At 39.4% G+C, this 26333-nt stretch overlaps 1 protein-coding gene across 31 annotated transcripts in view; it reads left to right on the forward strand.

The window, feature by feature from the left end:
* DMD (dystrophin) overlaps nucleotides 1–26333 on the forward strand; it is a 1241706-nt gene that overhangs the window by 1185713 nt on the left and 29660 nt on the right. For 25 of the 31 annotated variants that reach the window (XM_083850706.1, XM_083850697.1, XM_083850723.1 and 22 more), the window contains 7 exons: nucleotides 7168–7334; nucleotides 9482–9593; nucleotides 14544–14680; nucleotides 15454–15492; nucleotides 20127–20192; nucleotides 21247–21312; nucleotides 24334–24492. In XM_083850706.1, the coding sequence (XP_083706832.1) occupies nucleotides 7168–7334; nucleotides 9482–9593; nucleotides 14544–14680; nucleotides 15454–15492; nucleotides 20127–20192; nucleotides 21247–21312; nucleotides 24334–24492 (746 nt within the window). The other 6 variants (XM_083850726.1, XM_083850717.1, XM_083850716.1 and 3 more) reach the window with 3 other exon arrangements.

Here is a 26333-nt window from a genome sequence, read left to right on the forward strand (position 1 = left end):
TTTCATTTCCATCATCTGTGTCTTGACCTTTAATAATTCTAGTATGTATTTGATGTCATTTCCAAATGAATGGTTTTTACGGCCATATTCTGGGTGGATAAGCCATGCTGATAAACTGTGCGTGGTAACTTTTATAGCTAGGTTAGACCCTGCTATGGCTTTCAAGGCTTTTGAAGGTGTTCCACACGGGGGTTCAGGTAAGACTAACACAAAATAATGCCACAGCAAATCCGTGGTGAGAATCTACATGTCAAAAGCTGGCTTGTGCAAATGACTTTGCGAGCAAATTAGGGATCACCAGGTCCTATCATTTTCCAGAATGAATAGCAAACACGCTTAAAAAATGGTGTTGAGAAACTGATAAGGAGAATGAACTTGGAATCTGACAAAAACTTTTTTTTTGGAAAGAGGGATAATGTGTGTTTATATTAGGGAAAAAAACAACAGTAAAATGAGTAGTGATGGGACACACAACATTTTTTTATAAAATAGGAATAAAAAAACTTGGAATAAATGGTTGTTTGAATAAAATGAGTTAGCAAACTTGTCTTACTGCAAATGAAGAAATGCCAACAGGCAACCCAGGTGCCAGCATTTCTAGAAGAACAGCTGGGCACAACCTTTCACCGGGCCATAAATCAGAAAGATGGAAAAACTGAGGTTTTCTTCTCTCACCTCCACTAAGAAACAGTGTTAGGAGGAATTGCGTCCTCTCTTTTTCCTGCAGATGAAGCCTCCATTTTAACTTAAGTGGGAGGCTGTTTTCTGACCTGGCTTGAAGCAACAAAGACAACTTTCTAATAAGGCTTGAAATGGGGAGGAAGGCTTAAGCAAGGAAAGAAAGTCTGAAAAGGGAGGGAGTCCTAGGGAGAGGAGCAGAAACCCAAACATGGGAAGAAGGAACCAAAGAGTGGAAAAGAAAGGGCCTGGGTTGAAGGACCCCACCCTGAGGAAGGGATGGTATGAATAATTGGGGAAATAATAGTGATGAAAGCAACTGAAAGGCAGGGTAGGATGAGACATGAAAGAAAGCAACAAGGAATGGAGACGGAGAGAAGTAAGACATTTGGAGGAGGAGTGGAGTGCAGAGAGATGCTTTTGGCGTAGGAGGTGCTGCAAGGCGGCGGTGCCTGGGGAAAGGAGCCCCTGAGGGGGAGCAACGCTGGCGCTTGGCAGCCGAGGGGGACTGCACAGGGTGCCCAGCGGGGACAGCCATCTCAGCCTAAAGAGGCATGTGCCGCCCCTCCTGGCTTCCTCCCTCATCCTTCTTTCTCCTGATACCCTCTCAGCTTCCCCCACAGGGGAGGGAGGCATAATTTTCTTTCAGGGCCTTCCCTCTCTGTGTTCCCTGACCCGGGCCTGGGCTGGTTCCAGCTCTGCTCCTCTGAGGCGCTTGGTGCAGGGCACACTGCGAGCGGTACACAGGCCCGTCCGTGTGCGTGGCCCCGCGGCCCTCCCTCACGCGGCCCCATACCATCTCCTCCATTTACTCCAGGGAGTTAATTCAGTTTTAAAAAATAGCGCCGGGATTCACAGTTTGCATTACTGTGTCAAAATTAAATTAAGTCTTTGCACGCCCACGGTGAGGAATGTCTTTTTTTTTTTTTTTTTTTATATACGACTTTTATTTTGTTGTTCTGGTGATGATAAGCCAGCCATAAATTGCAGTAGTGTCAGGCTCTGCAGCAAACACGTGCTTCAGAAATCCCTCTGCCAGCACCTTGGGTTTGGTGCCCTTGCCATGGCCTCGCCAGGTGCACACAGCAGCAGGGGACAAGGGGGCTTTTGCTGTGGTGGCGGGGCTGGTGGCCCTGCTTCAGGGCTGAAGGGTGAGCCCTTGGGAGTGCTGCTGGGGGTCTCTGCTGTAGGGAGCAGGTGCAGCTGACCTTCTGGGACTTCAAAGAAAGGGTGGTTTTGGTAAGAGCGATGAGTTCAGTCATAGGGACCTTCTGCCTGGGCCCACACTGCATAAAAGTAGCCTGTAGATCCATGAAAAACCAAGGGAGCTCAGTATTACTGCAGACTGAAAGCCCTTGCCTTCCAGGTATGTGATGGGTACATATTTTAAGTAAACAGGGTAATGAATTGTTATGGGCTAAAGGACAAATGTATTGTGTTTAAATCACGGTGCAAAACTACTAAGATGCTGTTTTGCATAATACAGAGAGACCTAGGTATTCACATCACTGCCATGTATGCTTTACCGTGACATTGGGACACTTAAGAAACGGGAGATGAAAGCAGAGACAGTGCAGCTCAGATGGAAATGTCTCTTGCTGTTTCTCAAAAAAGTTTGCATATTTGATTCTTGATTATCAGCTGTGTTAGGTATACTTTTTTCCCAGGGTGTTGAGTGCTTTGTATGGAAAACTGATACAGGTGAAGCTAAAGAGCAGTAAAATATGTACAATTAATTCATATCTATATTTTAGACCTTGTTTAATTTCACTTTGACAGAGGAAAGTATTTTAATACTCTGTTGTATAGTCTTCATTTCTAGGTTTGCACTTAGTCAGTGAAGATCAGCAGTAGATGGCAGGGTTTTTACAACCACTTAACTGCATGTCCAAACCCAGTATATTCACTCAGACAAATAGAAACCAAAATAGGGGCCTGTTAATCCTTATAGGAGTATGGGCAGTCCAAACCCTGGGTCAGGACCATGATAGTGGCTTCAGCTGTACATGCAGTGATTTGAGTGGTTTGGACAGTTGTTTTGTGGGGTCTGTTTTTCTGTTGTTGCTGGGGTGTTTTTATATATATATATATATATATATTTTTTTTAATAGGAAATATCAGTACTGTGTACAAATAACTATGTATACTTAAATGGAGAGCTATATGAAAATAACGTACAGATGCAGTGTTATTGTTGAGGGACTCGGGCTCTTTTGAGAGATTCAGACAGCCCTTATTTCTGTTCGTAGGATGTTTCCTCTGCTTTTGGCTCTGACACAGGAGAACTGGCCTAAGGGGAACTAGCAAATCCTTCCTCAAGCTGCTATGCTGTAAATGTCAAGAAAACATCAATTCTGGTTTTATTTCAGTAAGAATTTATGAACCTGTGCCTGAGTTTGGGACGCTGTCTTGAAGAGTCCTATAAGTGAGCTGTTTTGAAGAGCTATTTTAAAGTGATTTAGGATTTGGGAGGTGGAGAGTAAGAAGATAGTGATTTTCAAGTGTGCATGGGATGTTGTGTATGATACAAAGCTGTATACTAAATGACTTCTGCATTCTTGCTTTTTTCATTAGTCTTTACCGCAACACTCAAAACATTAAGTGGAGCAGTGTAAGAGTAATGCAAGGGGTCAAAGTAATGATCTTAAGCATTGCTCCAACAGTCAGGCAGATTCAAGCAGTTAGTGTCACCCAGAGTTACCTTTGAAATAATCCTCCCTTCGTTGCCCATGAAACAGCACTAGTCTTAGAAACTATGAATCCTTGACTTGTGTTTTCTTGCCAGCTGGCAGTGGAGAGAACGCAAATGTGCTGGGGAAGCCATTCACGAGTGGAAGACAAGGTTCAGCGGGGTTTGGTCTAATGCTAAGCCCTTGGAGACAGGGCTTCTATTCATGGTTTGTGCTGCATTTTTCAACTTGAACAACTCACAGGAATCCCATTCCTCAGTTTCAGTTTGTCCAAAATAGTATTTACTTAGACTAATATAAAGCTTTCCATCCTAGATGGAAAACACCATTAAATTAATAATACTGAATTATTTCCCATTAGTTCCTTACCTTGCACCTAAACACAATGTACCTCATCAAAAGTGTTACCAGAAATTCATGCCATATTGTCTGACTGTCCAAAACCGTACTGCATTGGTCACGCAACATCACAACTGTATTTTGGAGCATATTTTATATAATACATCGATAAAGTTCTTACACTGCAGAGTATTTTTTAAAATAATAGCTGAAAGAAGAGGAGGGAATAATAATAAATAATTTAAAAAACAGAAAAATTCAACTCCTAAGTATTGTATAAAGATGCCAACACCGCGCAGCTTCCCATTTCCCCATTGTTTCTGCAGAATAAATACTGAAAAACAGATGTGTGGAGCATGATGAATTTGAATGGCCCCAATAATAAATTGTTACTTGTAAGCTCGAAAGGGCTTTATGAATTTTACTTTATGATTCACTCTGTTATTACCATAAAAATTGGGAGTTCCACAGAAATGTGTTGAAGAGAAGAACCATGAATATTCTTTACAGCTCGCTCTTGTTGGTTCAGATATGTACTGCGTAAATTCAGACTTCTTCCCTTATGTAAAATCGTCAGCTGCTGCCTTTACTGGATTTAGAGATTATTAAAAAAAATCGTAATAGCAGCTCAGGGAACAGTCGAGAACTGTGTGTCCTCTACCATCTGACCCTGACCAGCTTTTCTCCACGTGGCTTTAAATCTTCATGTAATATAATTTGCAACCAGTTCTGATACATTTTAATGCACCTAATCTCTCTGAGCACAAGTTTTCGTACAGCCGGGGTGCGGAGCTCCATGTGGGCAACCATTGGGACTGCTAGCAATCGCCAGTGACTGCAAAATTAAAATAGATCTTCGAATGTTACAGAAAGGCTTTCATCACTGCAACGTTTTCCCTGCAAATTTAGAGCAACTACAAGTGCAGAGTAGTGCTTTGAGCTGCTCATTTTTATTCTGTCCGCAGCTTGCGCTGCAGCATTTCAGTACACTTCATGTTTTTCTATTAGAAACGGAATATTAAAGAGATACTCCTAAAATATTAAAGGCTTAGAGGACCTTAGTACAGTAAGCGTAGTCTACCAGGCAGAGGAGTGGTTTGCCAGTGTAGTTCCTGGCGGATGCTGGCTCGCTGAGTGATCCACAGAAAATCACACCCCAGCCCCTTGCTGCCGTGGCTGCCAGCCGGAAAAGAGGCACATAAATGATTGCATTTCATAAATGCTCCTTCCTCTTAAGAGACTTCTAGAATTAATTTTGTTTTCTTGAATTCATTGATATCTTTCAGTGGAAAGCAGGAAAGCAGGGTCTGCTGCTCTGAACAAACTCTTGCCAGTGTTGCCTGGATGTTTCTTTACTTTTTCAGTTTTCTCTCAGTTTTGGCGCTGAGGTTGTTTTGGGGGAGAGGCAGGCATTGAGGGGACTTCATCTGAAGAACTGTAAATATGTTTGTGGCTTGATGGGTTTACCCCAGAAGAAAATCCTGACCAAAAAATATTTTATTTCTAATTAACCAAAATATTGCAGCAGCATTTTAAGTCAATTTTAATGCAATGTATTATTCCAGAGACATTTGTGATTTTTTGTTTGTTTGTTTGTTCGTTTCTGTGTTTTTGTTTTTAATTTCCTTCTTGTGGTTAGGAGTTCAGTCTAGGAGACTTTGCATTTTTCTCAGTCTGCAAGTATTGATCAGTTAATTTCTTTGTCAAGATTATAAACAGTGTTAGCTTAAAAAAATGATAATACTGGTTTTCCCTCTAGCTCTTTCTGCCTTTATGTCTGTTGTGAAAAAAAAAAAAAATCCCCAGATTTGTTGCTAGCATTGTATTTTAGTTGAAAGAAACTAAAGGTTTTAGCTAGGTCATACTAAATTCAAATTTAATGAGAAATTGGGAAAGTAATTGGGAAAGAGCAAGCATTAAGAAAAAACACTCAATCCCCTATTCGTTGTGGTCCATATACATGATACATTAATGCTTATTATGTGCTTAAGTGCTTCTAATAGGTTTGGAACCACAAATTAAGTCTTTGCCTTGTGAAACTTCAAATACAAAAGATTGTCTCACAGAGGACTGTATTTGACTGGTTAGAGAAAAAAAAAAAGAAAGGCAGGGGGTTTAAATGTATTTGGTTCATACCCATGTTGTTCATGCTGGGTGAGGTGGGGGTTGAAAAGTGTCAAGGAATTTAAGATAGCACGTAGCGGTGGTTTACAGAGATGCAGTGGGACAGTGTCCTGCTCCACCACTGCTTCTGTGCTCCGTGCGGGCTCCTCCTCCCTCCTGCCTTCCCGGTGGGAGCCCTTCATTATCTCCACCTGATCCATCGTCTCTTCAGGGCTGAAACCAGGCTCCAGACACCCAGTTCAGTGCTTGCTCGGTGCTGTCCTTCACGCTGGAGAGGAGTTCCCGTGTAAACATTCACACTGTCACTTTGCTTTGCTCCTCAAGATCCCTTTTCAAGCTGTTTGTCCATATTCCGCAATGTTCTTTTCGGTGGCTGGTCTGCCAGTGCAGCATGGCCTCTGCCTGTGCTGATTGCTGCTGTGGCTTCTCGTCTCTTTACTGTTTCTTGTTCCCTGCTGTAACGCCGAGAGGCAGGGACAAGACATGACTTCAGGTGTTTGCACAGTGCAATGGGACTCTGGTTTGTTATGGACGTTCCTTGAAGGTACTGTAGAACAGGTGCACAAAGTTTAGTTCTGTTCAGGATACGATGGGAAGGAAGCAGAGGACGGACTGCCACGAAGTTTTAATGGGCTTTTTGGCCCTTGGTAAAGAGGAGAAAGCAGGAGGTTATGGAGTACGAGGCTAAATGCATCATATTCTGTGGGACAAAACTGCGTTGTGTTCCCAGGCAATGACAAGGAATTTAACGATGGTGTGGTGGGAAGAGGGATTTTGAGGCATTTAAGGAGGCAGAGTTTACGTGTTCAACAGTGGGCTTGAGAAAGAATTTGAATTATTTCCTTATACGTGCATTTTGAAGAAAGGTCAGGGTGGCAATGGAGGATGTTAAAGAGAAAGGAATTTTGATAAAAAGACATGCAATTTTTAGGGGTTGGATAACATAAACAGTATTTTTTAAAATAAGAAATGAGAAACAGTGCTATGCAAGTACAGATAAGAGATATAGGAAACACAGGATTATCTTTTTTGCCAGATGCTTTGAGTGGATGATTTTTGTTTTAAAAGAGTACATGGTAGTGCTGTCTGTTGTAATAGAGAAAAACAAAAAGAGAGACTTGAAATGTTAATAATGTTCGGTTCTTGTTTTGAAGGCAGTATCCTGGAGATTTTTTTTATTTTTATTTTTTGGATGGGTGGATGGGAGGAAAAGCTGGATGGTATTCAGGGAAAAGATGTGGAGCAGGTAGGAAACCAGTGACTTGAGCTGTTAGTTAGCTAGTACTACACAAATCCCTTCTGCTGAGCCCTTGTCTTTCTTCCACCTTTGCTCCAGGCCAATAACAAGCCCGAGATCGAAGCAGCCCTGTTTCTGGACTGGATGAGGCTGGAACCGCAGTCCATGGTGTGGCTGCCTGTGTTGCACAGGGTGGCTGCTGCCGAAACTGCCAAGCACCAAGCGAAGTGTAACATCTGCAAGGAGTGCCCAATTATCGGATTCAGGTACAAACTAACTCCCTCTCTGCCTTGCGGAACACTGCTTGGTGGATCAGCATCTCTGTTTCCAGGCAAATCGTGTTCTTGATTTTATGCATGTTCAGGATAAGAAGAGTTGTGGTGGGATATGAGGGAGGGTGACGCTTAGACTGGGTGCAGTGATGAAAGAGCTGAAGAGAACAAAAAATTGCTTATCAGTTAAGATACTGCCGTTCCTCTAGGTCCTGCTCTCCCTTCCAGTCCTTCTTTGCCTCATCCAAAGTATTGACAAATTGCACAGCTAACAGGATTTGCTTTATATTCAGTCTGTCTTATACATGCAGCTTCATTTTCTGAATTGGATCCTAATGAACTGCTTTCTCTCATGTCGTAAAGCAAGGAAGTGACTTGAAAATTTACAGACATGTAAAGATACTGTGCATTTTTCAGAGGAATGTGGTTGGTGGAATATTAACCTAGTGTGCTGGAAATGTTGCTGATCTGTTTGAACATCTGGATCAACACTATGGTTACTATAGCAATGAATAAGTCGATGGGTGGTAAAATGGCTGTGTGCTGGTATGCCTGTTGAGAATCCACTTAACGGCTAAGTAAATACTCACTTTCAATTATGCCTAGACTTGTTTTATCACTTTGCTTCCTAATAGCTGCTTTGTATGGTTTCTGTCCTTTCTGTTCATGGTCCTCTTTCACTGCTGGCATTTTTCCTTCCATCGTATTGTGTTGTTTACAAAGACCTTCTTGTAACTTTATTTGTAAAATGCATATCAACAACAACAGCAAGCAGTACCACATAGAAAAGCCATCATTTTGCTCTAACATGTGTGAGTATGAATGTTGCTTTTATATGTATAGTAGGGCAGTCCTTTCTCCTGTGCAATTGTACAGGCAGTGAGAAAGAGGAAATAACAAAGGTACTGCTTTGTTTTAAGTCTGATTTTTTTCTTCAGTCAGGCTGTTCCTTTAATCATCTAAACTCGTGTTCTTCTGCTTTTATTCCCCTTGCATATTGCAACTGGGATAATAGTAAGCATTACTGAAGAAGAGCAATGGATGGGATGTGACAAGTTCAACACATCCACAAAGTAAAAGTTTCCTGTTGCAGATACAGTTTGTGAAACTACTCAATTACTCACACGGTTTGTATAAACAGCCAATGACAAGTGGATGGAATTGGAAAAATGCAGCACTTGGAAAATCAAAGGATGCTGAGTGAATGGATAGTCTGTAGTTAGCATCAGAAACATGGAGAGTGGACACTGGAGCTCTGTGTTTGTGTCTACTTTTACTTGTCTGATCTCATCTGTCTCTTAACTTCATATAACAATTCTATTATGGTAGTCGAATTTGTTGCAGATTTTTTTATGCGTTTGCAAGTCACCGAGACCTTGTTTACCCACTCGACAAAAAGACACTGTATTGGACAGCTTTTAGAAAGCTAATACTGTGAGCCTCAGTACACGTAAAACAATGCTCTTTTGAGGTTACTGTGACCGAACTGCTTAGCGTATTTGGAACAAGACAACCCTTATGCCTCCGGGTCTTTCAAGCACTTCAGCGTAGCATACACAACAGTTAGCTGTCTCATATTGCTGATGAGTTTAAATAATGGCCTGAAAGTGCATTCAGATTCTTGCAGAGATGGCATTCTATAAATGAAAATTATTTTGATGAAGATGATGGAAACCACATGAATACATTCCTACCTTGTATGCAGCACTCAACGGCTTGCTAGTGTTACTTGTTGAGGAGGGCATTGCTTATCTGAATTTTGTTTGCTCAAGAAGTTCTGTGTTAGGAGTCATGAAGGAGACCAGAAGAACTGAAATTAGCATTGTAGAAGCAAAAAGCTTGGTGCTGTCTTTTGCATATTATGAGAGAGGGGGATTCTGTAGATAGAACTCTTCACTGTTGCCCTCTGCTAGAAATTTTGTGATACAGAGTGATTCATTTTGAAGATTCAAATCTTTGATAAGCATCTGTGCTTTGTTGCTCTGAGGCAGCAATCCTGTCCCTTAAGTGGGCATTGTCGTGTATTGTGCGCTGTGTGACATCTCAGGGAAGAGCACTTAATGACACAGAAAGCTTCACGAGCTGACAGGAAGTATTCACCTACTGAGCTCTGAAGCCATGTTTTTTTCTTCCTCTTTTAGGTACAGAAGCTTAAAGCACTTTAACTATGACATCTGCCAAAGTTGCTTCTTCTCTGGTCGTGTTGCAAAAGGTCATAAAATGCACTATCCCATGGTGGAGTACTGCACACCAGTAAGTAGCTGTTTTACTGACCCTTACTGCCCGTTGTTAAGTAGAAAGGAAAAACTTCATTTGCTGTGTGCAAGGTAATGGAGCGTTTGAGTGGCTTTTTTCCCCCCTGTAAAGAAATCACCTTTTATAAATTCTACATTCCAGGAATTTCTAATGCTTAGTAAAAAGACACTCTGATAGTTGGAAGTAAATTGCGGTTTCATTGTTTGTGCAGTGCTGTGTCATAATATGTTACTGCATGCTAATGATCTGCTCCATGTTCGGTGCCGTACAGTTTACTTCATGTATCCTTCAAGAAGCCTGTGATTTGTGCAAATACATATTTCTATCTTAGATCACAATGTTTTCTCTGTATCAATGTGAGATTTTTCTTCCTTTCCCCAGCAAGTTTGTCGCTTCACTTATTTTGCTTGCTACACTACAATTGCATTTTCAAGGTCTTCACTATTTGACAGTATCTTTTTATTGTATGATGACTAGACAGTATAAAATACCAGGGAAATTCTTGGGAGTAGCAAGTTAGATTTCATTTCTGAAGACCAGAATTCATTGTGTTGAGTGCAGCACATTTGCTCTGTGCTGCATGGATGGTGTCATGAGGGTCTTCGCCCTTGTTATACAGTTCTCAAAAGGATCACTTTTGTGTAAATGCTTCTTCTGTACCAAGCATCTGGCAAAGAAAAATTTGTATTATTCTCTTGGTGTGTCGTCCCTCTTTCATTTTGGCCTCTCGTGACCACGGGAGAAGGGGCATAAATCAGAGGAGCTCTCAAGTGACCCTTCCACAGTGCAGCATGCCTGAGCTTTCAGCTGTGTTTGCTATTGTGTGTGGTGGTCTTGAAGCATTATTGCACACACTGATTTCATTTCCTAATCTGATAATGTGGTCATTAGTCTTGTACTTTTGTCTGCTGGTCAAATGTAAATGGTGAAAACAAAGCATCAAAATTATATGTAGGCTAGCCTCATAAAATGTCATGAATAGTTTTTGCATCTTCATCCAAACAAAAAGGCATTGCCAAAATGAAGTAAAAACACTCAGCTTTTCTTAGGAAAGAGAGAGAAAAATTTATTCCCCTAAAACATAGTAAAGCAAATTCAGTGGGTTTTTTTAGTTGTAATTTATGGATATTTATTTACATTATCAACTTTTATTGTAGCATCTAAATGACACTGTTTAATCCAGTTCTTTGCTAGGGCAACCTATATATTTTTGCTTACTTTTTGTCAGCATTCACTGGCTGCTGCTTTTCAGCGTCTTCCCCCAAGGACTGAGGTTAGTGGGAAGGGTGGTTTGCCTGAGCTGCTGCACAGGTTGGAGAGAAATATTGGCACTGCTGAGACGAGTCTGAACAGACTTCTCCATCGCAGGCATTCCTGGAGCAAACTGTCATGATCCCAGCCGTAGCCCGCCAGGCTGGCCGGCCGTGCTGGAGCAGTCCTTCCAGTTGAGCTGAGTGCATTCTTGCTGAGTCGGCTGCTGGTTTGCTCCGCAGCTTGCTGCTCTGTCTCTTGTTCATAGGTGGTGTGGGAGTTTGCAAATGGTGCAGAGAACGCACAAAACAACATCTTGCTGGTGTTTTCTTACCTGTTCCTAAGAAGTGTTTCAAGGAAAGTTCAAGGGAAGTGTGAGAAGTGAGAAATGAAGTAACGTTGTGAGACACTCCCACAGCCTGAAGCAACTCATTGCAACACAGGCAGGGTGCAGCAGGTTTCTGTTCTCCCTCACAACAGAGGTTGCACGATGATGAACAGAAAACTTGCAACAGCATCCAGGTTGCTGAATCAGAATAAAGAAGCATTTACAGACAGTAAATTTTGTTGTGAATTCTGAACTCCCACAGCCCGTGCTCTTGTGCTGTGCCTGGCTGTACCAGCAGTAAAGTGAATTAGAGTAGGATTAACTAGGAAAAAAAGGGAATGTGACACACAGCAAGTGCTGATCTTTTTTGTGTTGCTGCTATTGAAAAACTAAACCTAAGTACTGTGTGATTGAACAAGACATCCACTGAAGCTATCATGTCTAGTATGTAATTGTTTTTGAAATGAATGAAAACAATTTTGCAGATGGCAAAGCACTTTTTCCTCTTCCTCCAGACAAATCTCTCACCTTAGAATGCATTTTAGCGGACAGAAGACATGCAATGCCTTCTTTGACATATCCTTACAATAGCTAGATGAGCACAATGAAGCCTCTTGGTATTTTTATTCCCACTCCCTCTTACTACAAGGAAATTTTGGAGCACTGCAGCCTTTAATTCTGCTCAAAGGGAATTTGAGAACTCATGCTAAATGTCCAAGGGATGTGATAACTTCTTTCCTGCAAAGGGCTGAGGCAAAATAAGGGCAAGACAGTTCCCTAGTTTCTATTTAGACAGAAGAAGCAGCAATGGTTAATCAAAGAAAGGTGCCTTTTAAAAAGGTTTCAAGTAAAGCATAGAAGAACAGTTCTAGACCGAGGTTTTAGTGTAGCGTCATTTTTCTGTTTGGGTTTAACAAACAGTAACTCAGCAGCATAAAAATATGACCTTGTCAGAAGCAAGCATGTCAAACTGAGATAAGTTTCTACAGCTACTGTTTACAGTTGAGGCTGAGATCTGGGGTGAGGGTTTGGCAAGGCACTTTCTTAAACCAAACTGTGATAAGTCAGGTGGTGGTAAAGTTCTCCTGATGTCAAGAAGTAGTTTTGGTTTTGGAATAGTTTTGGAATGTGCAAGACCCAGCTGCCTACATATTACTTTCATTTAAGAGAACTAGGATGCTTGAAAACTCCACTGTTTCTTCCTCATAAATCCATTCTACTGAGAATTTTGTTTTGTATAGTTTTACTCTGAAAATCACGTGGAGTAAAACATCTGTGGAATAAATCAGAAAGTTTCACTGAAAATGGGCTCAGTCTATCAGTATGTCCACATAATAATCACTTTTTTTTTTTGCCGTTCTTGTGCTCCTTGAACAGTTTTGAAATTGAAACTGGATCACATTAGAGGTGCCTGGTGCTTGTCACTAGAAGACACTTTTTTCTTGGGATTCCTCTGATACCAGTCTTCAAACTAGATTGAAATGTTTCTATGCGAGCACGCTATTTTAATGTTTGGTTGTCATGTGGAAGGTTCAGGGGAGCTAACACATCCCAGGAAAGTCTTAAGTGAAGAATGCTTTATTACTCATTGTGCCTGAAAGCACAATCAAATTACAGTCAAATGCAATTGCAAGTGTTCACAATGTTGAAAATAGACAAAGTGGGAATAAAAGTTTATGAATTACACATGTGAGCAACATGAATTAAGCTGTGCTTAATCTATCTATACCAACACTAGGTATTAAAAGTTCTTCTCTGTTCCCAGCTGATCTGTTATAGCTGGTCTCTTGATGCTGACCTTCTTAGGGGCTTTCTCGATAGGCAGTGCAGATGGCATGCAGGAGAGAGAATTCCCTCCTGTTGGAGCCTCTAAGGCCAAATCAGTAAGTGCCCTTTCTGGAGTCCTCTAGGTGGTCCAGACGTACTTAATCTTTCCCAAAATGGCTTTACTTGGAATTTATTTAAATATTTTTGAGCATTAGCTCAGCTTCTTGAAAATACAAATGCTGCTGTACTGTCTTGCAGGTTCTGATATATTTTTTCTCTGCCAGTCATTGATCACACTGAATTTTCATACAAGATAGACTGACTGCAAAGAGAACCAGATTTGCTTTACATGAAGCTTGTAGGTATCCTCAGCACAGGAAGACCATTTGTCCTTTCTGTTAATGCATCTCAGTCTTCCTGCAAATTATTTTTCAGGGGATGCTTAATTTTTCTACGTGAGCAATCACTAAAACTACACACATCTGTGTATCAGCAGCTCTGTGAAAGTAGGCTTGACTGATGGATCCCAGCACCTCCTTCCTCTCTGAATAGAAGGCATAGAACTCATTAAAAAATGTCAGAAAGATTAACTTTCCCTCATTTCTTTCCTTCAAATTAGATACACCGGAGAAGCGATACCGGTATGTGGGTCAGGATGAACTTAATTTACTGTAGAAAAGCAGTATTTCAGGGTCGAGCTTCTCTGTGAGGTGTAAAGAGTGGAGTACAGCCTGACTAATGTAACTGAAGTCTTCCATTAAAATTCTTCAGAAAATTGTCTGGCTCTTAATCAGGCTTGCAAGAAGTGTTACATCTTCCCAGCAGACATACTTTGAACTCTTTCTGGCTCATTCTGGTCTTTAGGAAACTAATTGCACTTTGTACTCCTCTGCTGGTCTCTATAGGGAGAAAGGAGGCTGAGTGCAGGCGACAGAGTAGAAAACTTTGTGTAAATTGTGCTCTCCTCAGGTTATTGATCTTAAGTGCCTGCTAGCTTCAGATTAGACAGACGCAAGAAAATAACTGATATAAGAGATTTCAGCAGCTCTCACCTGCTTTTTGTTTTTCTTTGATCAAAACATTAATGGTAGAGGAGGCTGAGAAGGGAAACTGGAAAGGAAATGTACCAGGAGCATTGCCTTGGCTTTCAGGGACTGATAGATCCAGGAGATGGAAACAAACAGCGTGCAGGAAGGGTCGGGATCCAGCCAGTAAAGCAGCCTGCAGGTCCCTCAGGCCGGCTGAGTGTGCTCTGTTACAGCCATTTCAGTGCTGCACAAAAAGCAGGCAGAGGGTCCCAGGCAATTTGAGGAAATTACAGATTCTTGTTTAGTTATTGCTTGTCCTCATCAAATCACTGAGAAGAGGCATGACCCTGTTACAGGCGTTTGGAGCTTCCTCTTTCTCTTCTTCCTCCCCACTAGCTGTGCCATTTCGTAGTACATTTTGAGGTGACAGTGATAAATAAATAGAATGTGTGGTTCTGGAGGCCAGCTCTGCTTGGCGTGGCCACTGCTCCTTCAAATGGCCCATCAAAGGAAGAGGCAACTAAAATTAATAACCTCATGAAAGATGATTTCATTGTGATTTGTGGCTTTCAGACAACTTCCGGAGAAGATGTCCGTGACTTTGCCAAGGTACTAAAAAACAAATTTCGAACAAAAAGATATTTTGCAAAGCACCCAAGAATGGGCTACCTGCCTGTGCAAACTGTCTTGGAGGGAGACAACATGGAAACGTGAGTAGCTCTAAAGTGTCTAAACAGTTCATTTGGTATGCTCTTTGAGCTCCCCAGCTGGTGCCAACTCCCTTCACTTCCTAAATGCATAAAGCCTCTTTCTTTCTTTCTTTCATTTTTTTTTGTTAACCACGGCTGGCAGGAAAACACAAGCTGGGGTTCCAATTGCCATTCCCTTTATCTGTTTTCACCCATCTTCACAGGAACTTCCACTTCAGTCAGTAAAAGAAAAACGCTTACTGGCAGCCTTATAAACTTTTAAGTTTGATACAGCAATTTGGAAACTAATGATCTCTTCATTAAAATTTTATTTTATTCCAAATGGGTATCTTTCTGTGCTTTTATTTTTTAAATTAGGTTACTATGTTTGAGAGCTTCCCAGCTGATTTCATCTTTTCTCACCCTATAAATTTAGTCTTATTGAATTACTGTGAAGTCTTTATGGAAAAAAAAAACAACCACAATAATGATACACATGGAAAAATAAATGAGTAGCCCATCTCCCTTTGTTTTTGTTGTTTTGGTTTTTTTACAAGTTTAATCAGTTGTTTAATGGCAATTGCACACAGCTTGTTCTTGCGCTCTTTCTCTCTTTTTTTAATTTTAGATATATTTTTTCTCTTTTTGGTTGGTTGCTCTTCATGGTCACTCATGTTAGTCTGTTGGATTTCTGTTTTTTAGTTGTTGTGATTTTTTTTTTAATCTTTCTGTAATTATTTTGCTGCTGAGTTTCTTCTGCCTCTCTCTTCACCTCCTCATTTTTTGTCTTGCAGTCCTGTTACTCTGATCAACTTCTGGCCAGTAGATTCTGCGTGAGTACTTTTGCTGAAGTGTGCTGCTGCTGCTACTGCTGCTGCGTTCCCTCACTTTTTTGTTTCTTTCTTTGTTTAGTTTTGCATAAGTTCATTTCCTTCTTTCTTTACGATTATTTCCTTTCGTACACTCTCTAAAGGAATGTTTTGATCGCAGATGAACAGAATGGGATAAGTCCAGGAATGTCCAGCAGTCATGAAATGTGTACTGTATACTCTTTCTGGAGTATGTATTTTCATTGAATTAACAGGGATTTTGGTGGAGTCCTACTATTGCTTATAAGAGTTTGTCATTTAAAAGCCTTTGTTTCTGAACAAGCGTCGATCCCTCTAAATGTACACTAAATGCTTTTCAAACGATACAAATAGAATTTTATGGATTTAATTCAATTTCAGGAATGACATTGTTTTGTAGATAAAGCTATAATTTTATGTGCAGCCATTCATACTTGCACACTCAATGTGCCCCAACTAATTCAAAACTCACTGGATATTTTATTACAGTTTTTTTAGATACAAAAAGCTCTGTGAGGGCAAGTTGAAATGGGAAAATGTTTACTGTATTTTTTTTTTTCAGAAGTTAAAAACGCAGGGTTTTTCAACTGTGGACTGGATTTTCATTCTTGCATCATTCCTGCATATGCATTGTCTTAATGTTGTAGTAACACCCTTAACTTGAACTAAAGATATATAACTTACCATTGTGGCATTTGCTACTACTAGTGTTACATGGATGATTTTAGAATAATGTTAAATAAGGTTTATTTTTAATTCACATATCGATAACTACTGAGAGACTAATAAATAGAATTTTATATATTTCTATATGGTGAAATGTATATGGCTTGCACCTTCATTGAATTTTTGGTAGAATAAACAAGAGTGAAATGTATACATTGGAATACTGATTTATAGTTTTCATTTGGAGCACAGACAACTGGGAAGTCAAATGCAGTGCTTGTCCTCTAGGAAATCTACTTCGAGTAAGCATGACATGCGTATTTCTCCAAACCACATATGGTTGAGGATCCACCCACAAAAACTACCAGAAGGCTGGAGACAGGTTGAAATAGAATGGCTTTGAACTTTAGGGTGCTTTTAGTGTTTATAAATGCATCTGGGGCTGATTGCAGCATATTGTATACAAAACTGGGTATCTAGATTTCTTACCCCTTAGAACAGTTGGAAAGTTAAAAGTAACCTTCTAAAGAAAGCTTGGGTAATATGGAATGCCATTGCTGTGTCTGACATAACATGAAATTAAGCTGCCATAACACGCTTATTTGTAAGGCACTGGCACTAGTTCACTTACAGTAACAACTTCATGGTATGCCTACGCTGATAAATTCACACCAAAGGTTTAGTGTTGAATACTGCAGGGAGCTTAACATGCATGTAATTTTTAAGAAAGCGTGAGAAATACTTAGAGGCAGGATTTGGATGGAGAAAGGTAGCACCTTTTATCAGACCAACTCAGGTTATCATCCTGAGAACAATCCTTTCATCTGGTCTGACAAGAAAGCAGGAAATTAAAAAAATACTAATAATATTGGTTGGAAGGAGTTTCTGTTTTTTGTTGTTGTTGTTGTTGTTTTTCTACTACCTTTGTTCCTTTCCTTAGTGCTAGACAAGGGTAACAACACAAGTTACTGAGCAAGCCAGCCTTAAAGCTATTTTTCAGTTACAGGGCTGATTCCACCTTTGGCAGACAAACTTCTTACTGTGGTTATCATTGCCTTTTTCTGGTGCTTTTGTACCAGCTTTCTGTTTGTCTTCAAATTGTTCCAGAAGAGCATAACCTGATCGCATTCGATGGTGCTAGGTACATCCTGACATCAACATGTGTTACAATATCTGAATTTGTTTGTAAATACATACGTATATATTTTTGTTATAAGTTAGTGATCTGGGTCACTTATTATACAGTGTTTTGCACGTATATTCCACTTGCCAGGCATAAAAGGGGCAGCTTACACTTTTTATGGGAATTTATGTCTTTTTATTTGGACTGTGGTCTGTCAGTGGCACAAATGCAATTGACGTGATTCTACACTTCAAAGAGCCATCTACTGCAATGCTGAATAGCACACAAAATGCCCTCCTCCTGTCAGCCAGGTTTCCACTGGTTCAGGGAATTGCTGGACGAGGTGTTTGCCACTTGACATGAATGGAATTCCTCAGGCTATTGCTGCAGACACCAGCGTGAGAAATACAGCTGTGAAGTCCTTGTAAAAGGAATGGCTATCTTGGTTAAATATTGGCTGTGTTTCTGTGCCTCCTCGCTGAGTGTTCAAACTGATTACGTGAGCTGATTACATGTGCTCAGAAAGTGAGGCTAGCGAGCTCTCGCACAGATGGTCATCTAAGAGTGTGTCTGTGCAACTGCCTGCAGTGCAGCACAGCCATTCTCAAGCTGGCTCAGGTACTGGCAACTGCGTACCTCTGAGCAGCTAAATTCAATGCGAAAACCGCAATGTTTCTCAACAGGTTGCTTTAATAAGCAAGCTTTTAAAAAGCTGGGTGGGGTGGATCTCCTTTGCAGTATATTCTGAAGCGGGGGCAAACCTGGAAATGTTGACTCATCCCATGTGTGCACTTGGCAGAGAGACATAAGAAGCTCCAACAAGTTATACAAACACTGAGCTGTCTTAAAAAAATGCATATTATATAGTTTGTTCACTTCGGAGCATAAAGCGTAGTTTTGAAGCAGCAAGTATACTGTTACGCAGTTGTGCCAATATTTTACCTTGTGCCACTGCCAAAAGGAGCATCACTTCTGTTACTCAGCTGCCAGTTGGTCCCAACCAAGTGCTGCCCTTTCCTTTCTACTGTTACAAATGTGTGCAATCACAGGGTAATATGGACTAGGATGATCCAGTTCAAAAATCAAGCTACTTTTAACACAAGTTTCCTAATCTGTGGACAGTACTAGCAGTAGCATTTGTGTGTACATTGAAAACAAACCCTCTTCTTTCATTGACAGTATCGGTTTAGGTTAGCTTAACAGGTACTGCCTGTCAAGCAATTAAAAAATGAGATTAGCATCAAGTTATCAGAAAACAGTTACTATTGTGCTTGGAAAGCCACATGATCTGGATAAATTGCATCCTTTTCCCCTCTCTTCCCTTCAGTGCTGATGTTCTTACACAAAATAGGATACCAGGTTGCAGACAATCAATTGCCTGTCTGCGTGAATCTCTGCTGTACTGAGAAAATCTGTGAACTGAGTATTTATCCACTGGTTTGCTGTGGTAGTACTTGAATATGCAGTGGGAAAAAGTACAGTTGGAGGCCAAAGCTCATGTAAAACAAAATGGGATTCATGGTACTTTGTCTGTAATACATTAAGGAGAAAAACTTTCCCATTCTTTGAGAAGAGGCATTGACTGTTTTATATACAGTATATAGTTATATGAATTCTGAAAGATCCTAATTTTATAAAGCCCTTTGCAAGCTGATTTTTAAACTGGAAAATGACCAATAAAGTATAATGATCTTTTAGATTTACTGCAGGATGATCAAACTCCTAGCACAGGAGCATTAAGCACCGTGAGATTATTAGTTTGGGTTTATTTGCAATGAGTAAATACAAAACAGATTTTGTCTGCTCTTGAGATGCAGTGCAGTCCCCATTGGGGAGAAGCAGCCCAAACCACGGTATCCAACAATTTTACGTGAGGGGAAAATAATTCATCACTTAGGAGTCCTAAAATGAATCGTAAGAGATGAGATTGAAATCTAGCTAAAATAGAAGATTACTGTACAATCTGGAAAGCTGCGTTATTATTATTATTTTGTTTGTTTCTGGCACCTCCTGGTATGGGTAGATATGCAAAATCCTACATGGCAGTACGGTGCTTCCTGCCAGCCCAACATACAGAGTGCAGAGGTGATACTATCCTGACGTTGGTATTCTTCAGAGACGAGGCTGTACGAAACAACAATGTAATTTTTGGGAAGAGTCCCATGAATTACTTTGATCGACAAAAAAAAAATATTATTTATTAGGCAGGAAACCCGGTGTAATGGGCAGTGTCCTGTATAACATGCTGCTACACGGTTCAAGTCACAACTGGGGAAAGAAGCAAGACAGAATTATCAGTTTCTTCAGAGTGTTATTAAAGGCTAATTTCGGCCGTTTTATGTTTCTGACTGCTGGTGCAGTAGCACTTGCAGGCTCTTTCAGGTGAAACGTGCTGCTCCTGGCCTAGGGACACGTCCTGGGCAGGGGGGAGGCAGGGGAAAGGCTCCCAGTGAGACCTGAAGTCAGGGCCTCCAGAGCAGGCCTGGGACCGTGAGCCAGATGCAATTACAAATGAAGGAGGCAGGTGTGAGAGGAAAACAGGGGCAAGATCTCATCTCCAAATCCTCTGGAAAAAGGTTTCTCCGGGGGTTGTGTGAGGAGGAGTCGTTGCAACGGACGGACGGATTGCCAGACGGTCAAAGCGCCGTGTTGTACCGCAAAGCGCTGCGTGACGGCTTGAGGAGGCTCCTGCCTCACAGATATAACGTGCTGTTTACCAAACACAGTGTAAGCCTAAGGCATAGAGATGTGAGGGCGTAGACATAGCTAAGTGTCTTTTTACTTTTGAAAGGGTATTGTTTGTGATTAATCAGTGTTTTCTGCCTTATAGGCCTGCCTCGTCCCCTCAGCTTTCACATGATGATACTCATTCACGCATTGAACATTATGCTAGCAGGTATGAGACCAGCTGGACATTAGGCAGATCTTTCTCTAAACAGTCATATAAAAAAATCCCAAAGGCTAGCTGCTGCCTGAGCGGGTCTTAAAAGAAACGTAGGGTTTGGGGTTTCCTCCTCCAGGCTCTGGGATGCAGGGTTATTAACCTGTGGTTGCTACTAACCAGCCTGTCCACTAACTTGCATGCCAGAGCGCATGTGTGTGTGGTTAGAAACGACCTCTAGGTTCCCTGGGGGTCTTCATTAAGCTATGCACTCAGTCTGCACAGGGTTTCATTTTCAATGTAGACCCCATTGTAAGCATGCGCATCAGAAGAGCAGAAGTCTCCAAATTCTACATCAATCTCAAATGCCATTTTAATGTTAAGTAATTAACCACGTGGACTACCACAAACAGGATCTTTCCTTGATTTGGTGAATAAAAATCATGGTATATCACTGTTCTAGTTCACTTGTCCACTTTCATACTGCTCTTAAGAATCAAAAAGTGGGTTAATTGCACAAATATGAAAAATAATGTGCTTTTCCACCAAGTAAGCAAATTTGCAAGGATTGAGATAATGAATGTTACTGCAACCTCCTCTTTCTGTCCCCCCAAATCATTTGATAAGTAGAGATATTCTTGGAAGTATGCAGTATATGTAGAAGGGACTAGCTGTTGAAACCAATGAGAAATGACTAATTATTTCACTTCTGATGATGGCATTGCCAGATACAAAACAATCTGTGTAATCCCCTGGCATGTTAAGGCCTTTCTTTGCTTATGGAATTAATTAATCATGAGGAATTGAATAAACCCTCAGAGAAAGAGTTGAAAATTTGAAGAGCTGAAAAGTGAGTTTAGCCAGGTCATTGTATTGAAAAACACAATTATTCATGATCGCCTATTGCAAAGCCTTTTGATAATCAACACAGAATGTAAATTCATCTGAGTTTCAAATTCTCTTAAGTCATCAAAACCATCAAACTCTTTAATTTTTTCAGGAATGTTAGAGCAAACAAAGTTTCTGGAAAATAGAATTTATTTTAATGAGTATGTTTATTTTTCCACAGGCTAGCAGAAATGGAGAACAGCAATGGTTCTTATCTAAATGACAGTATTTCACCTAATGAGAGCATGTAAGTAGGTCACTTTAGTATTTTTGACATGGGTTTTCTTGTGAAGGTTAATAGCTTATCATAAAATTCTGTAGTACTGAATTCTCATGGCTGTGCGCTACGCCTGATTCAATTTCATGAAGAGCTCATGGTCTTTCAATTTATGTAGTAGTGTCTGGACTTGTGGCTTATAGTTTAATAACAAATTTGTGCAACAGATGATTAATACCTTCAAAATAAAATTACTAATTTCTCAAAAAAATAGTGATTTATTCAGGAAATAATTCCCATATTACTTGAAAAAATGCTCATCATCTGATACTTTTTAAGGACAAAGATAAAAAGGTGTCCCTTCTGTCTGAACTGTAAGCTTAATCATGTTAAAGTACTGTAAGGTAGAAAATGTGTGGGCAAAATGTCATTCAAAAGAAAAAAACTGGTCTACCAATAGAAGAAATATATGACAAATATAAGACGTGGGGAGTCATCCTCACCATGATATATTAGAAGTAGTAAACTTTTAAGTTGGACAAATTGCTGAGAAGCATTCGTTTTACTACTTATAAGTACAAAATCATATATAAAAGTTAAAGGAATGTAGTTGAAATTTTTGAAGAATAGTTCAATCTAATGTCACACTGAGATTTTTTTTTTTTTGACATAATATATTTCTCCTCTTTCATGGCTTTCTTGATCTTATTTATTCTCCGAATGAAATGGCATAGAACTAGAAAACTAACAGTGAATAGTATGTTTAAAAACAGGAGAGCAGCACATAAATCACTGTAGTGCTTGAAAATTTGGTCTTAGTTAACCGTGTAGGAGGAGTAATACCACAAATTCTAAATCCATAAAATACATTAAAAAAAAATTGTGATTTTCTACAATAATCTCGTCATTACCACGTATTGAGGATTTTCTCTGAAAATTAATACAGAGTCTTCTTTTTACTACATTAAATATTAAGTTCCTTTAAATCACAGTACTTCCATCAATTTTCATTCACTTAAATTCAGATTCCAAATCATTTGTAGGGACATGTGCATCTGCACATTGTAGGGATTTGTGCATCTGCAAAATGTTCGTGGATAAAAAAGTGGTTTGTTTCTGTGTTTTGAAGTAGTTACTCTTTTGACTTGGTAGTATTGTTACCTAACAACTTTGAAAGAAAATCATGTGCATACAACCAAATACTTTTTTTAATATATTGGTTCAAAGAGGAGAAATTTAAAATGATACATGAAAACTAATACATAAACGATTTTAGGATAGTTTCACATGGTTAATGAAAACTTCATTTCCAAGTCAAATGTCAGTTTTAGATTGATTCAGTAATGTTGTTATATGTGGTTTTTCACTGAAATATTTCAGTTACCTTAACCAGAAGATCATACATAAACCGTATTGTTTTTATTACAGCTTGGTCTTCATTCTTTGCTAAATTAAAAGTTGTATTAATGTGATTCAGTTAATAACATAACCACTGATTATCCAGTCAGTTCATTATTCAGTTTGCACTATTAAAATTAGGATAAATATTCTGAGTTTTGGAAGAAACAAGATCAAGATAAGAATTGCAAAAAAAAAATCAAAGCTCACCATAAATTTGCAAGTGTAACTGAGTTTTGTTTGTCAGGTGCTCAATAAGCATTTTTGTTGACATTCTCATGAGTTTTGGATTAAAATTACAGTTAGAACACTACACAGGTGGAAGAAGAGAAATAAAGAGAAAATGTGTATATATGCAGACAAAAAACATTAAAATATGTATTGTCATTGTAATTATATATACAAAATATGTGCAGCTAAAAATCACACAAAAAGACTGACTTTGAAAATGACATGCTACAGTAGTTATGTTAGTTTTGACTGTTAATTCACTTAAGATGCTTATAAATTTAGGAACTGGCAAGCCTTTTAAATTTTGTTTAAAAACAGGAAATTATTCCTGTTGTGAAAAATTAATATTTCTCATTTATGAGCTAATGGTAATGTGCGCTAAATTGCTTTAGCACACCTGCAGTCCATGAAATGGCAACATTAACGTTTTCAGGAAAAAAATGCAACAAGGAATATTTAAGATTTTGAACAATAACAGCTATTCAAAATGTCTGTTAAATTCTGGATTACAAACGTAACAGAAAAAAAGCTAAATTGAATTATTTTATTGTAAGTATTACCACAGAAATAGGATTCCCAACAACTGTGTCATTTTTTTCTGCCATTGACTAGGGGTGCTGCCACCTTTCATGTTTTTTTTACAAATACTGCAGGTGTTAGCTGCGTAGCTTAGGGCCTGAATGCCTTTCCTTAGCATCTAAAACTTCCATTTAATTCTGTGAGATGGTCAAAATCTTCAAAACTTGATTTGCTTTTTTCTTCCAGAGAATTGTCTGTTTCAAATACCTGACAGTTTCAGGGGCAATAAAAGTAAAGAAACACATCATACCTATTAAATACAATTTATTTATATTCCAACAGTATACATCACTTCTAATTTCAAACAAAAAAATGAAAAAACTCCTCAGTGAGAAACAGCATACTTTTATTACATTTAGTCAATATTTCTGTTACTTCACTCCATTTACAATTTTGTAGGGTAAAATAGGTAAGTATAGGATGCCATTTTTGAGTAAGAATAGTTGGTATAAAAATAAATAAATGCCTTGCCTTTGCTTGAATGACCCTTGCTCATCATAGCTGAGGCAGGATAAGATAGCTTTTTTCTCAAGCAAGTTTCAAATTTAAGGTAGGCAAAAGAGGAAAGCTGAGATTGTCGGGTGCAGCACAGCTAGGCTTTAAATATGTGAGAAGCAGAGGGGAAGAGACATGAATTCTACAGAAGAGGAAAATTACCATAGACTATATTAAACAGTTCAGTGGATTTTGTTTTAAGTTATATTGCTCTCCTTTTTGTTACAAAAAGTTCAGTGAATTTCCTTATAAGAAATGAGACACTTGGAGTGCATCATTTACTCATAATCATTGCAAAGCTAAAAGGGAAGAAGGGAACAGCCTGTTTTATTCTCCTCTGTTTTACAGCGATGATGAACACTTGTTAATCCAGCACTACTGCCAAAGTCTGAACCAGGAATCCCCCCTGAGCCAGCCCCGAAGCCCCGCCCAGATCTTGATTTCTCTGGAGAGTGAAGAAAGAGGTGAACTGGAGAGAATTCTTGCTGATCTGGAGGAAGAAAACCGGTGAGTAACGCTGCCAGCTGTGGCAGAGATCAGCTATGACCTGAAGATATAGACGGGAAGAGGGGATGCTAAAAAAAATGAAAACAGGATGTCTTTTAAAACAAGTTCATTCTGCTAAGCTTTTCTAAGCCATTCACAGTTTTCCCTCTGTAAGAGAGAGGTGATGAGTCTGAAATCATGTCATTATTAACTATTCCCATGTTCAGTGCAGTGATGAGCAAAGCAGTGAGCCTTCCAAATGATGAGCTGCAAACAAGTGTATGGGTCACCTAATACACTTGTGATAATGGTGCCACATCTAACCAGCTCTTCTAGCTGTGTTTCATATTTCCTTTGGTTCCACTGTTTCCTTTATTTACATGATAGCAACAACCTTCATGCCTTTGGTACCATACTTTGCCATTACATGAGGGAAGGGTGTGCAAGCTTCTGCACACCTGTCTGGAAAAGGCAGGGGAAAGTTCTCGGAAAGACATGCGTTTCTCAAAAAGGCTGGTTAGTGTGATATGTGAGGTTTTGAGAAGTTCCCAATTCATTTGAAGTAAAAAATCTGTGAAATAGCTGTGCAATCCAGCTAGACGGAATGCACCCAGGTAGAATTTTTAGGGATGAACTAAGTTATAAAGTTGTAATTTCTTCATAAAAATGAGTAATTTTTGGTAATTAAAACTTCTGTCCTCTTTTCTTTCTATTTGTTTGGCATTATTTGTTGCCATATCCTTAGCCTTTAGATATCAAATATTATTGACCACTTCTTTTAAGTTGAAGTATGATTGAAGTTATCTTCATTAATTAAAAGAAGAAAAAACAACTGATTTCATGCAGCATCACATTGCAGTCCTGTTTCTAACGTACTCTGGAGTCTTGTGCCATCAGCATAAAAACTGGTAGATCTTGACACTGGTAGATTAATAACTGCAGCCAAGAACTTCTAAAATAAGAATGTAAGATAAAATTACTAGATCTACAAAAAACACATTTTTATTTGCCTTCTCCTGTCTTTGGCTTAAAATTACTAGATCTACAAAAAAACACATTTTTATTTGCCTTCTCTTGTCTGTGGCTTTTATGGTATAGTCTATTGGCGTTTTCATATTCTTTTTTCTTGCTTCTGCAAAAGCTAGATACTTCAGTCTTGTTTACGTTGAGGGTGTAATGCAGTAATCATTTACCTTAGGCATGTCAAGGAAATAACGGCAAGAGTTGGCAAGTGTCATAGATCTTCTCTCCATGCAGAAGTCTTTGGATGGTTCTAATCAATTATAGTGCCTCCATCACCCCATCATCTCTATGAGACTGTGGTTGGGATTCTTTACAAAGAACAGAGCCTGGACTTGCAGAACACCTTGAATTGATTTTGGCATAGAGAAGCCTGAAATAAGCAATTCTGTCACCTGGAACAGGAGGAAGGTGTAAATCTCTCTTGTGCTTCCTTCTGGACTTGCATCAGCTTCTCCTCTGCAGATTAGGTCTGTATTTCTGTAGAAGTAAAAAGCTTCAAGCAGGAAGAGAATGGAGCCTGTTCTCCATAAATAGCAGTTTTATTTTTCTGTAGACCTGTCTCTATGAATCTCCAGGGGCAGAGGTAACTAATTTAACTACTAGTTTCTTTCACACAGGCTTTTTTCATTAAAGTTGTAATTTTTCTATAAAAGTTAATTTTAATCCACCTTTATTTTCTCATGCCCTTGTGTTTCCAGTAGTGTTGCACCCTCTCAGAATCAGAATACAAAATCTTCAGGTCAGGTTAAACTGAAGATTGAACTGTTAAAGTCTGCTTTCTGTGAGGAATTAGTAGTAGAGAGAATAGCTGGAGATTATGTTCCAGCCTGCATGGAAAA

The sequence above is a fragment of the Anser anser genome, assembly GCF_964211835.1.
Source record: "Anser anser genome assembly, chromosome: 1".
Taxonomy (NCBI): Eukaryota; Metazoa; Chordata; class Aves; order Anseriformes; family Anatidae; genus Anser; species Anser anser.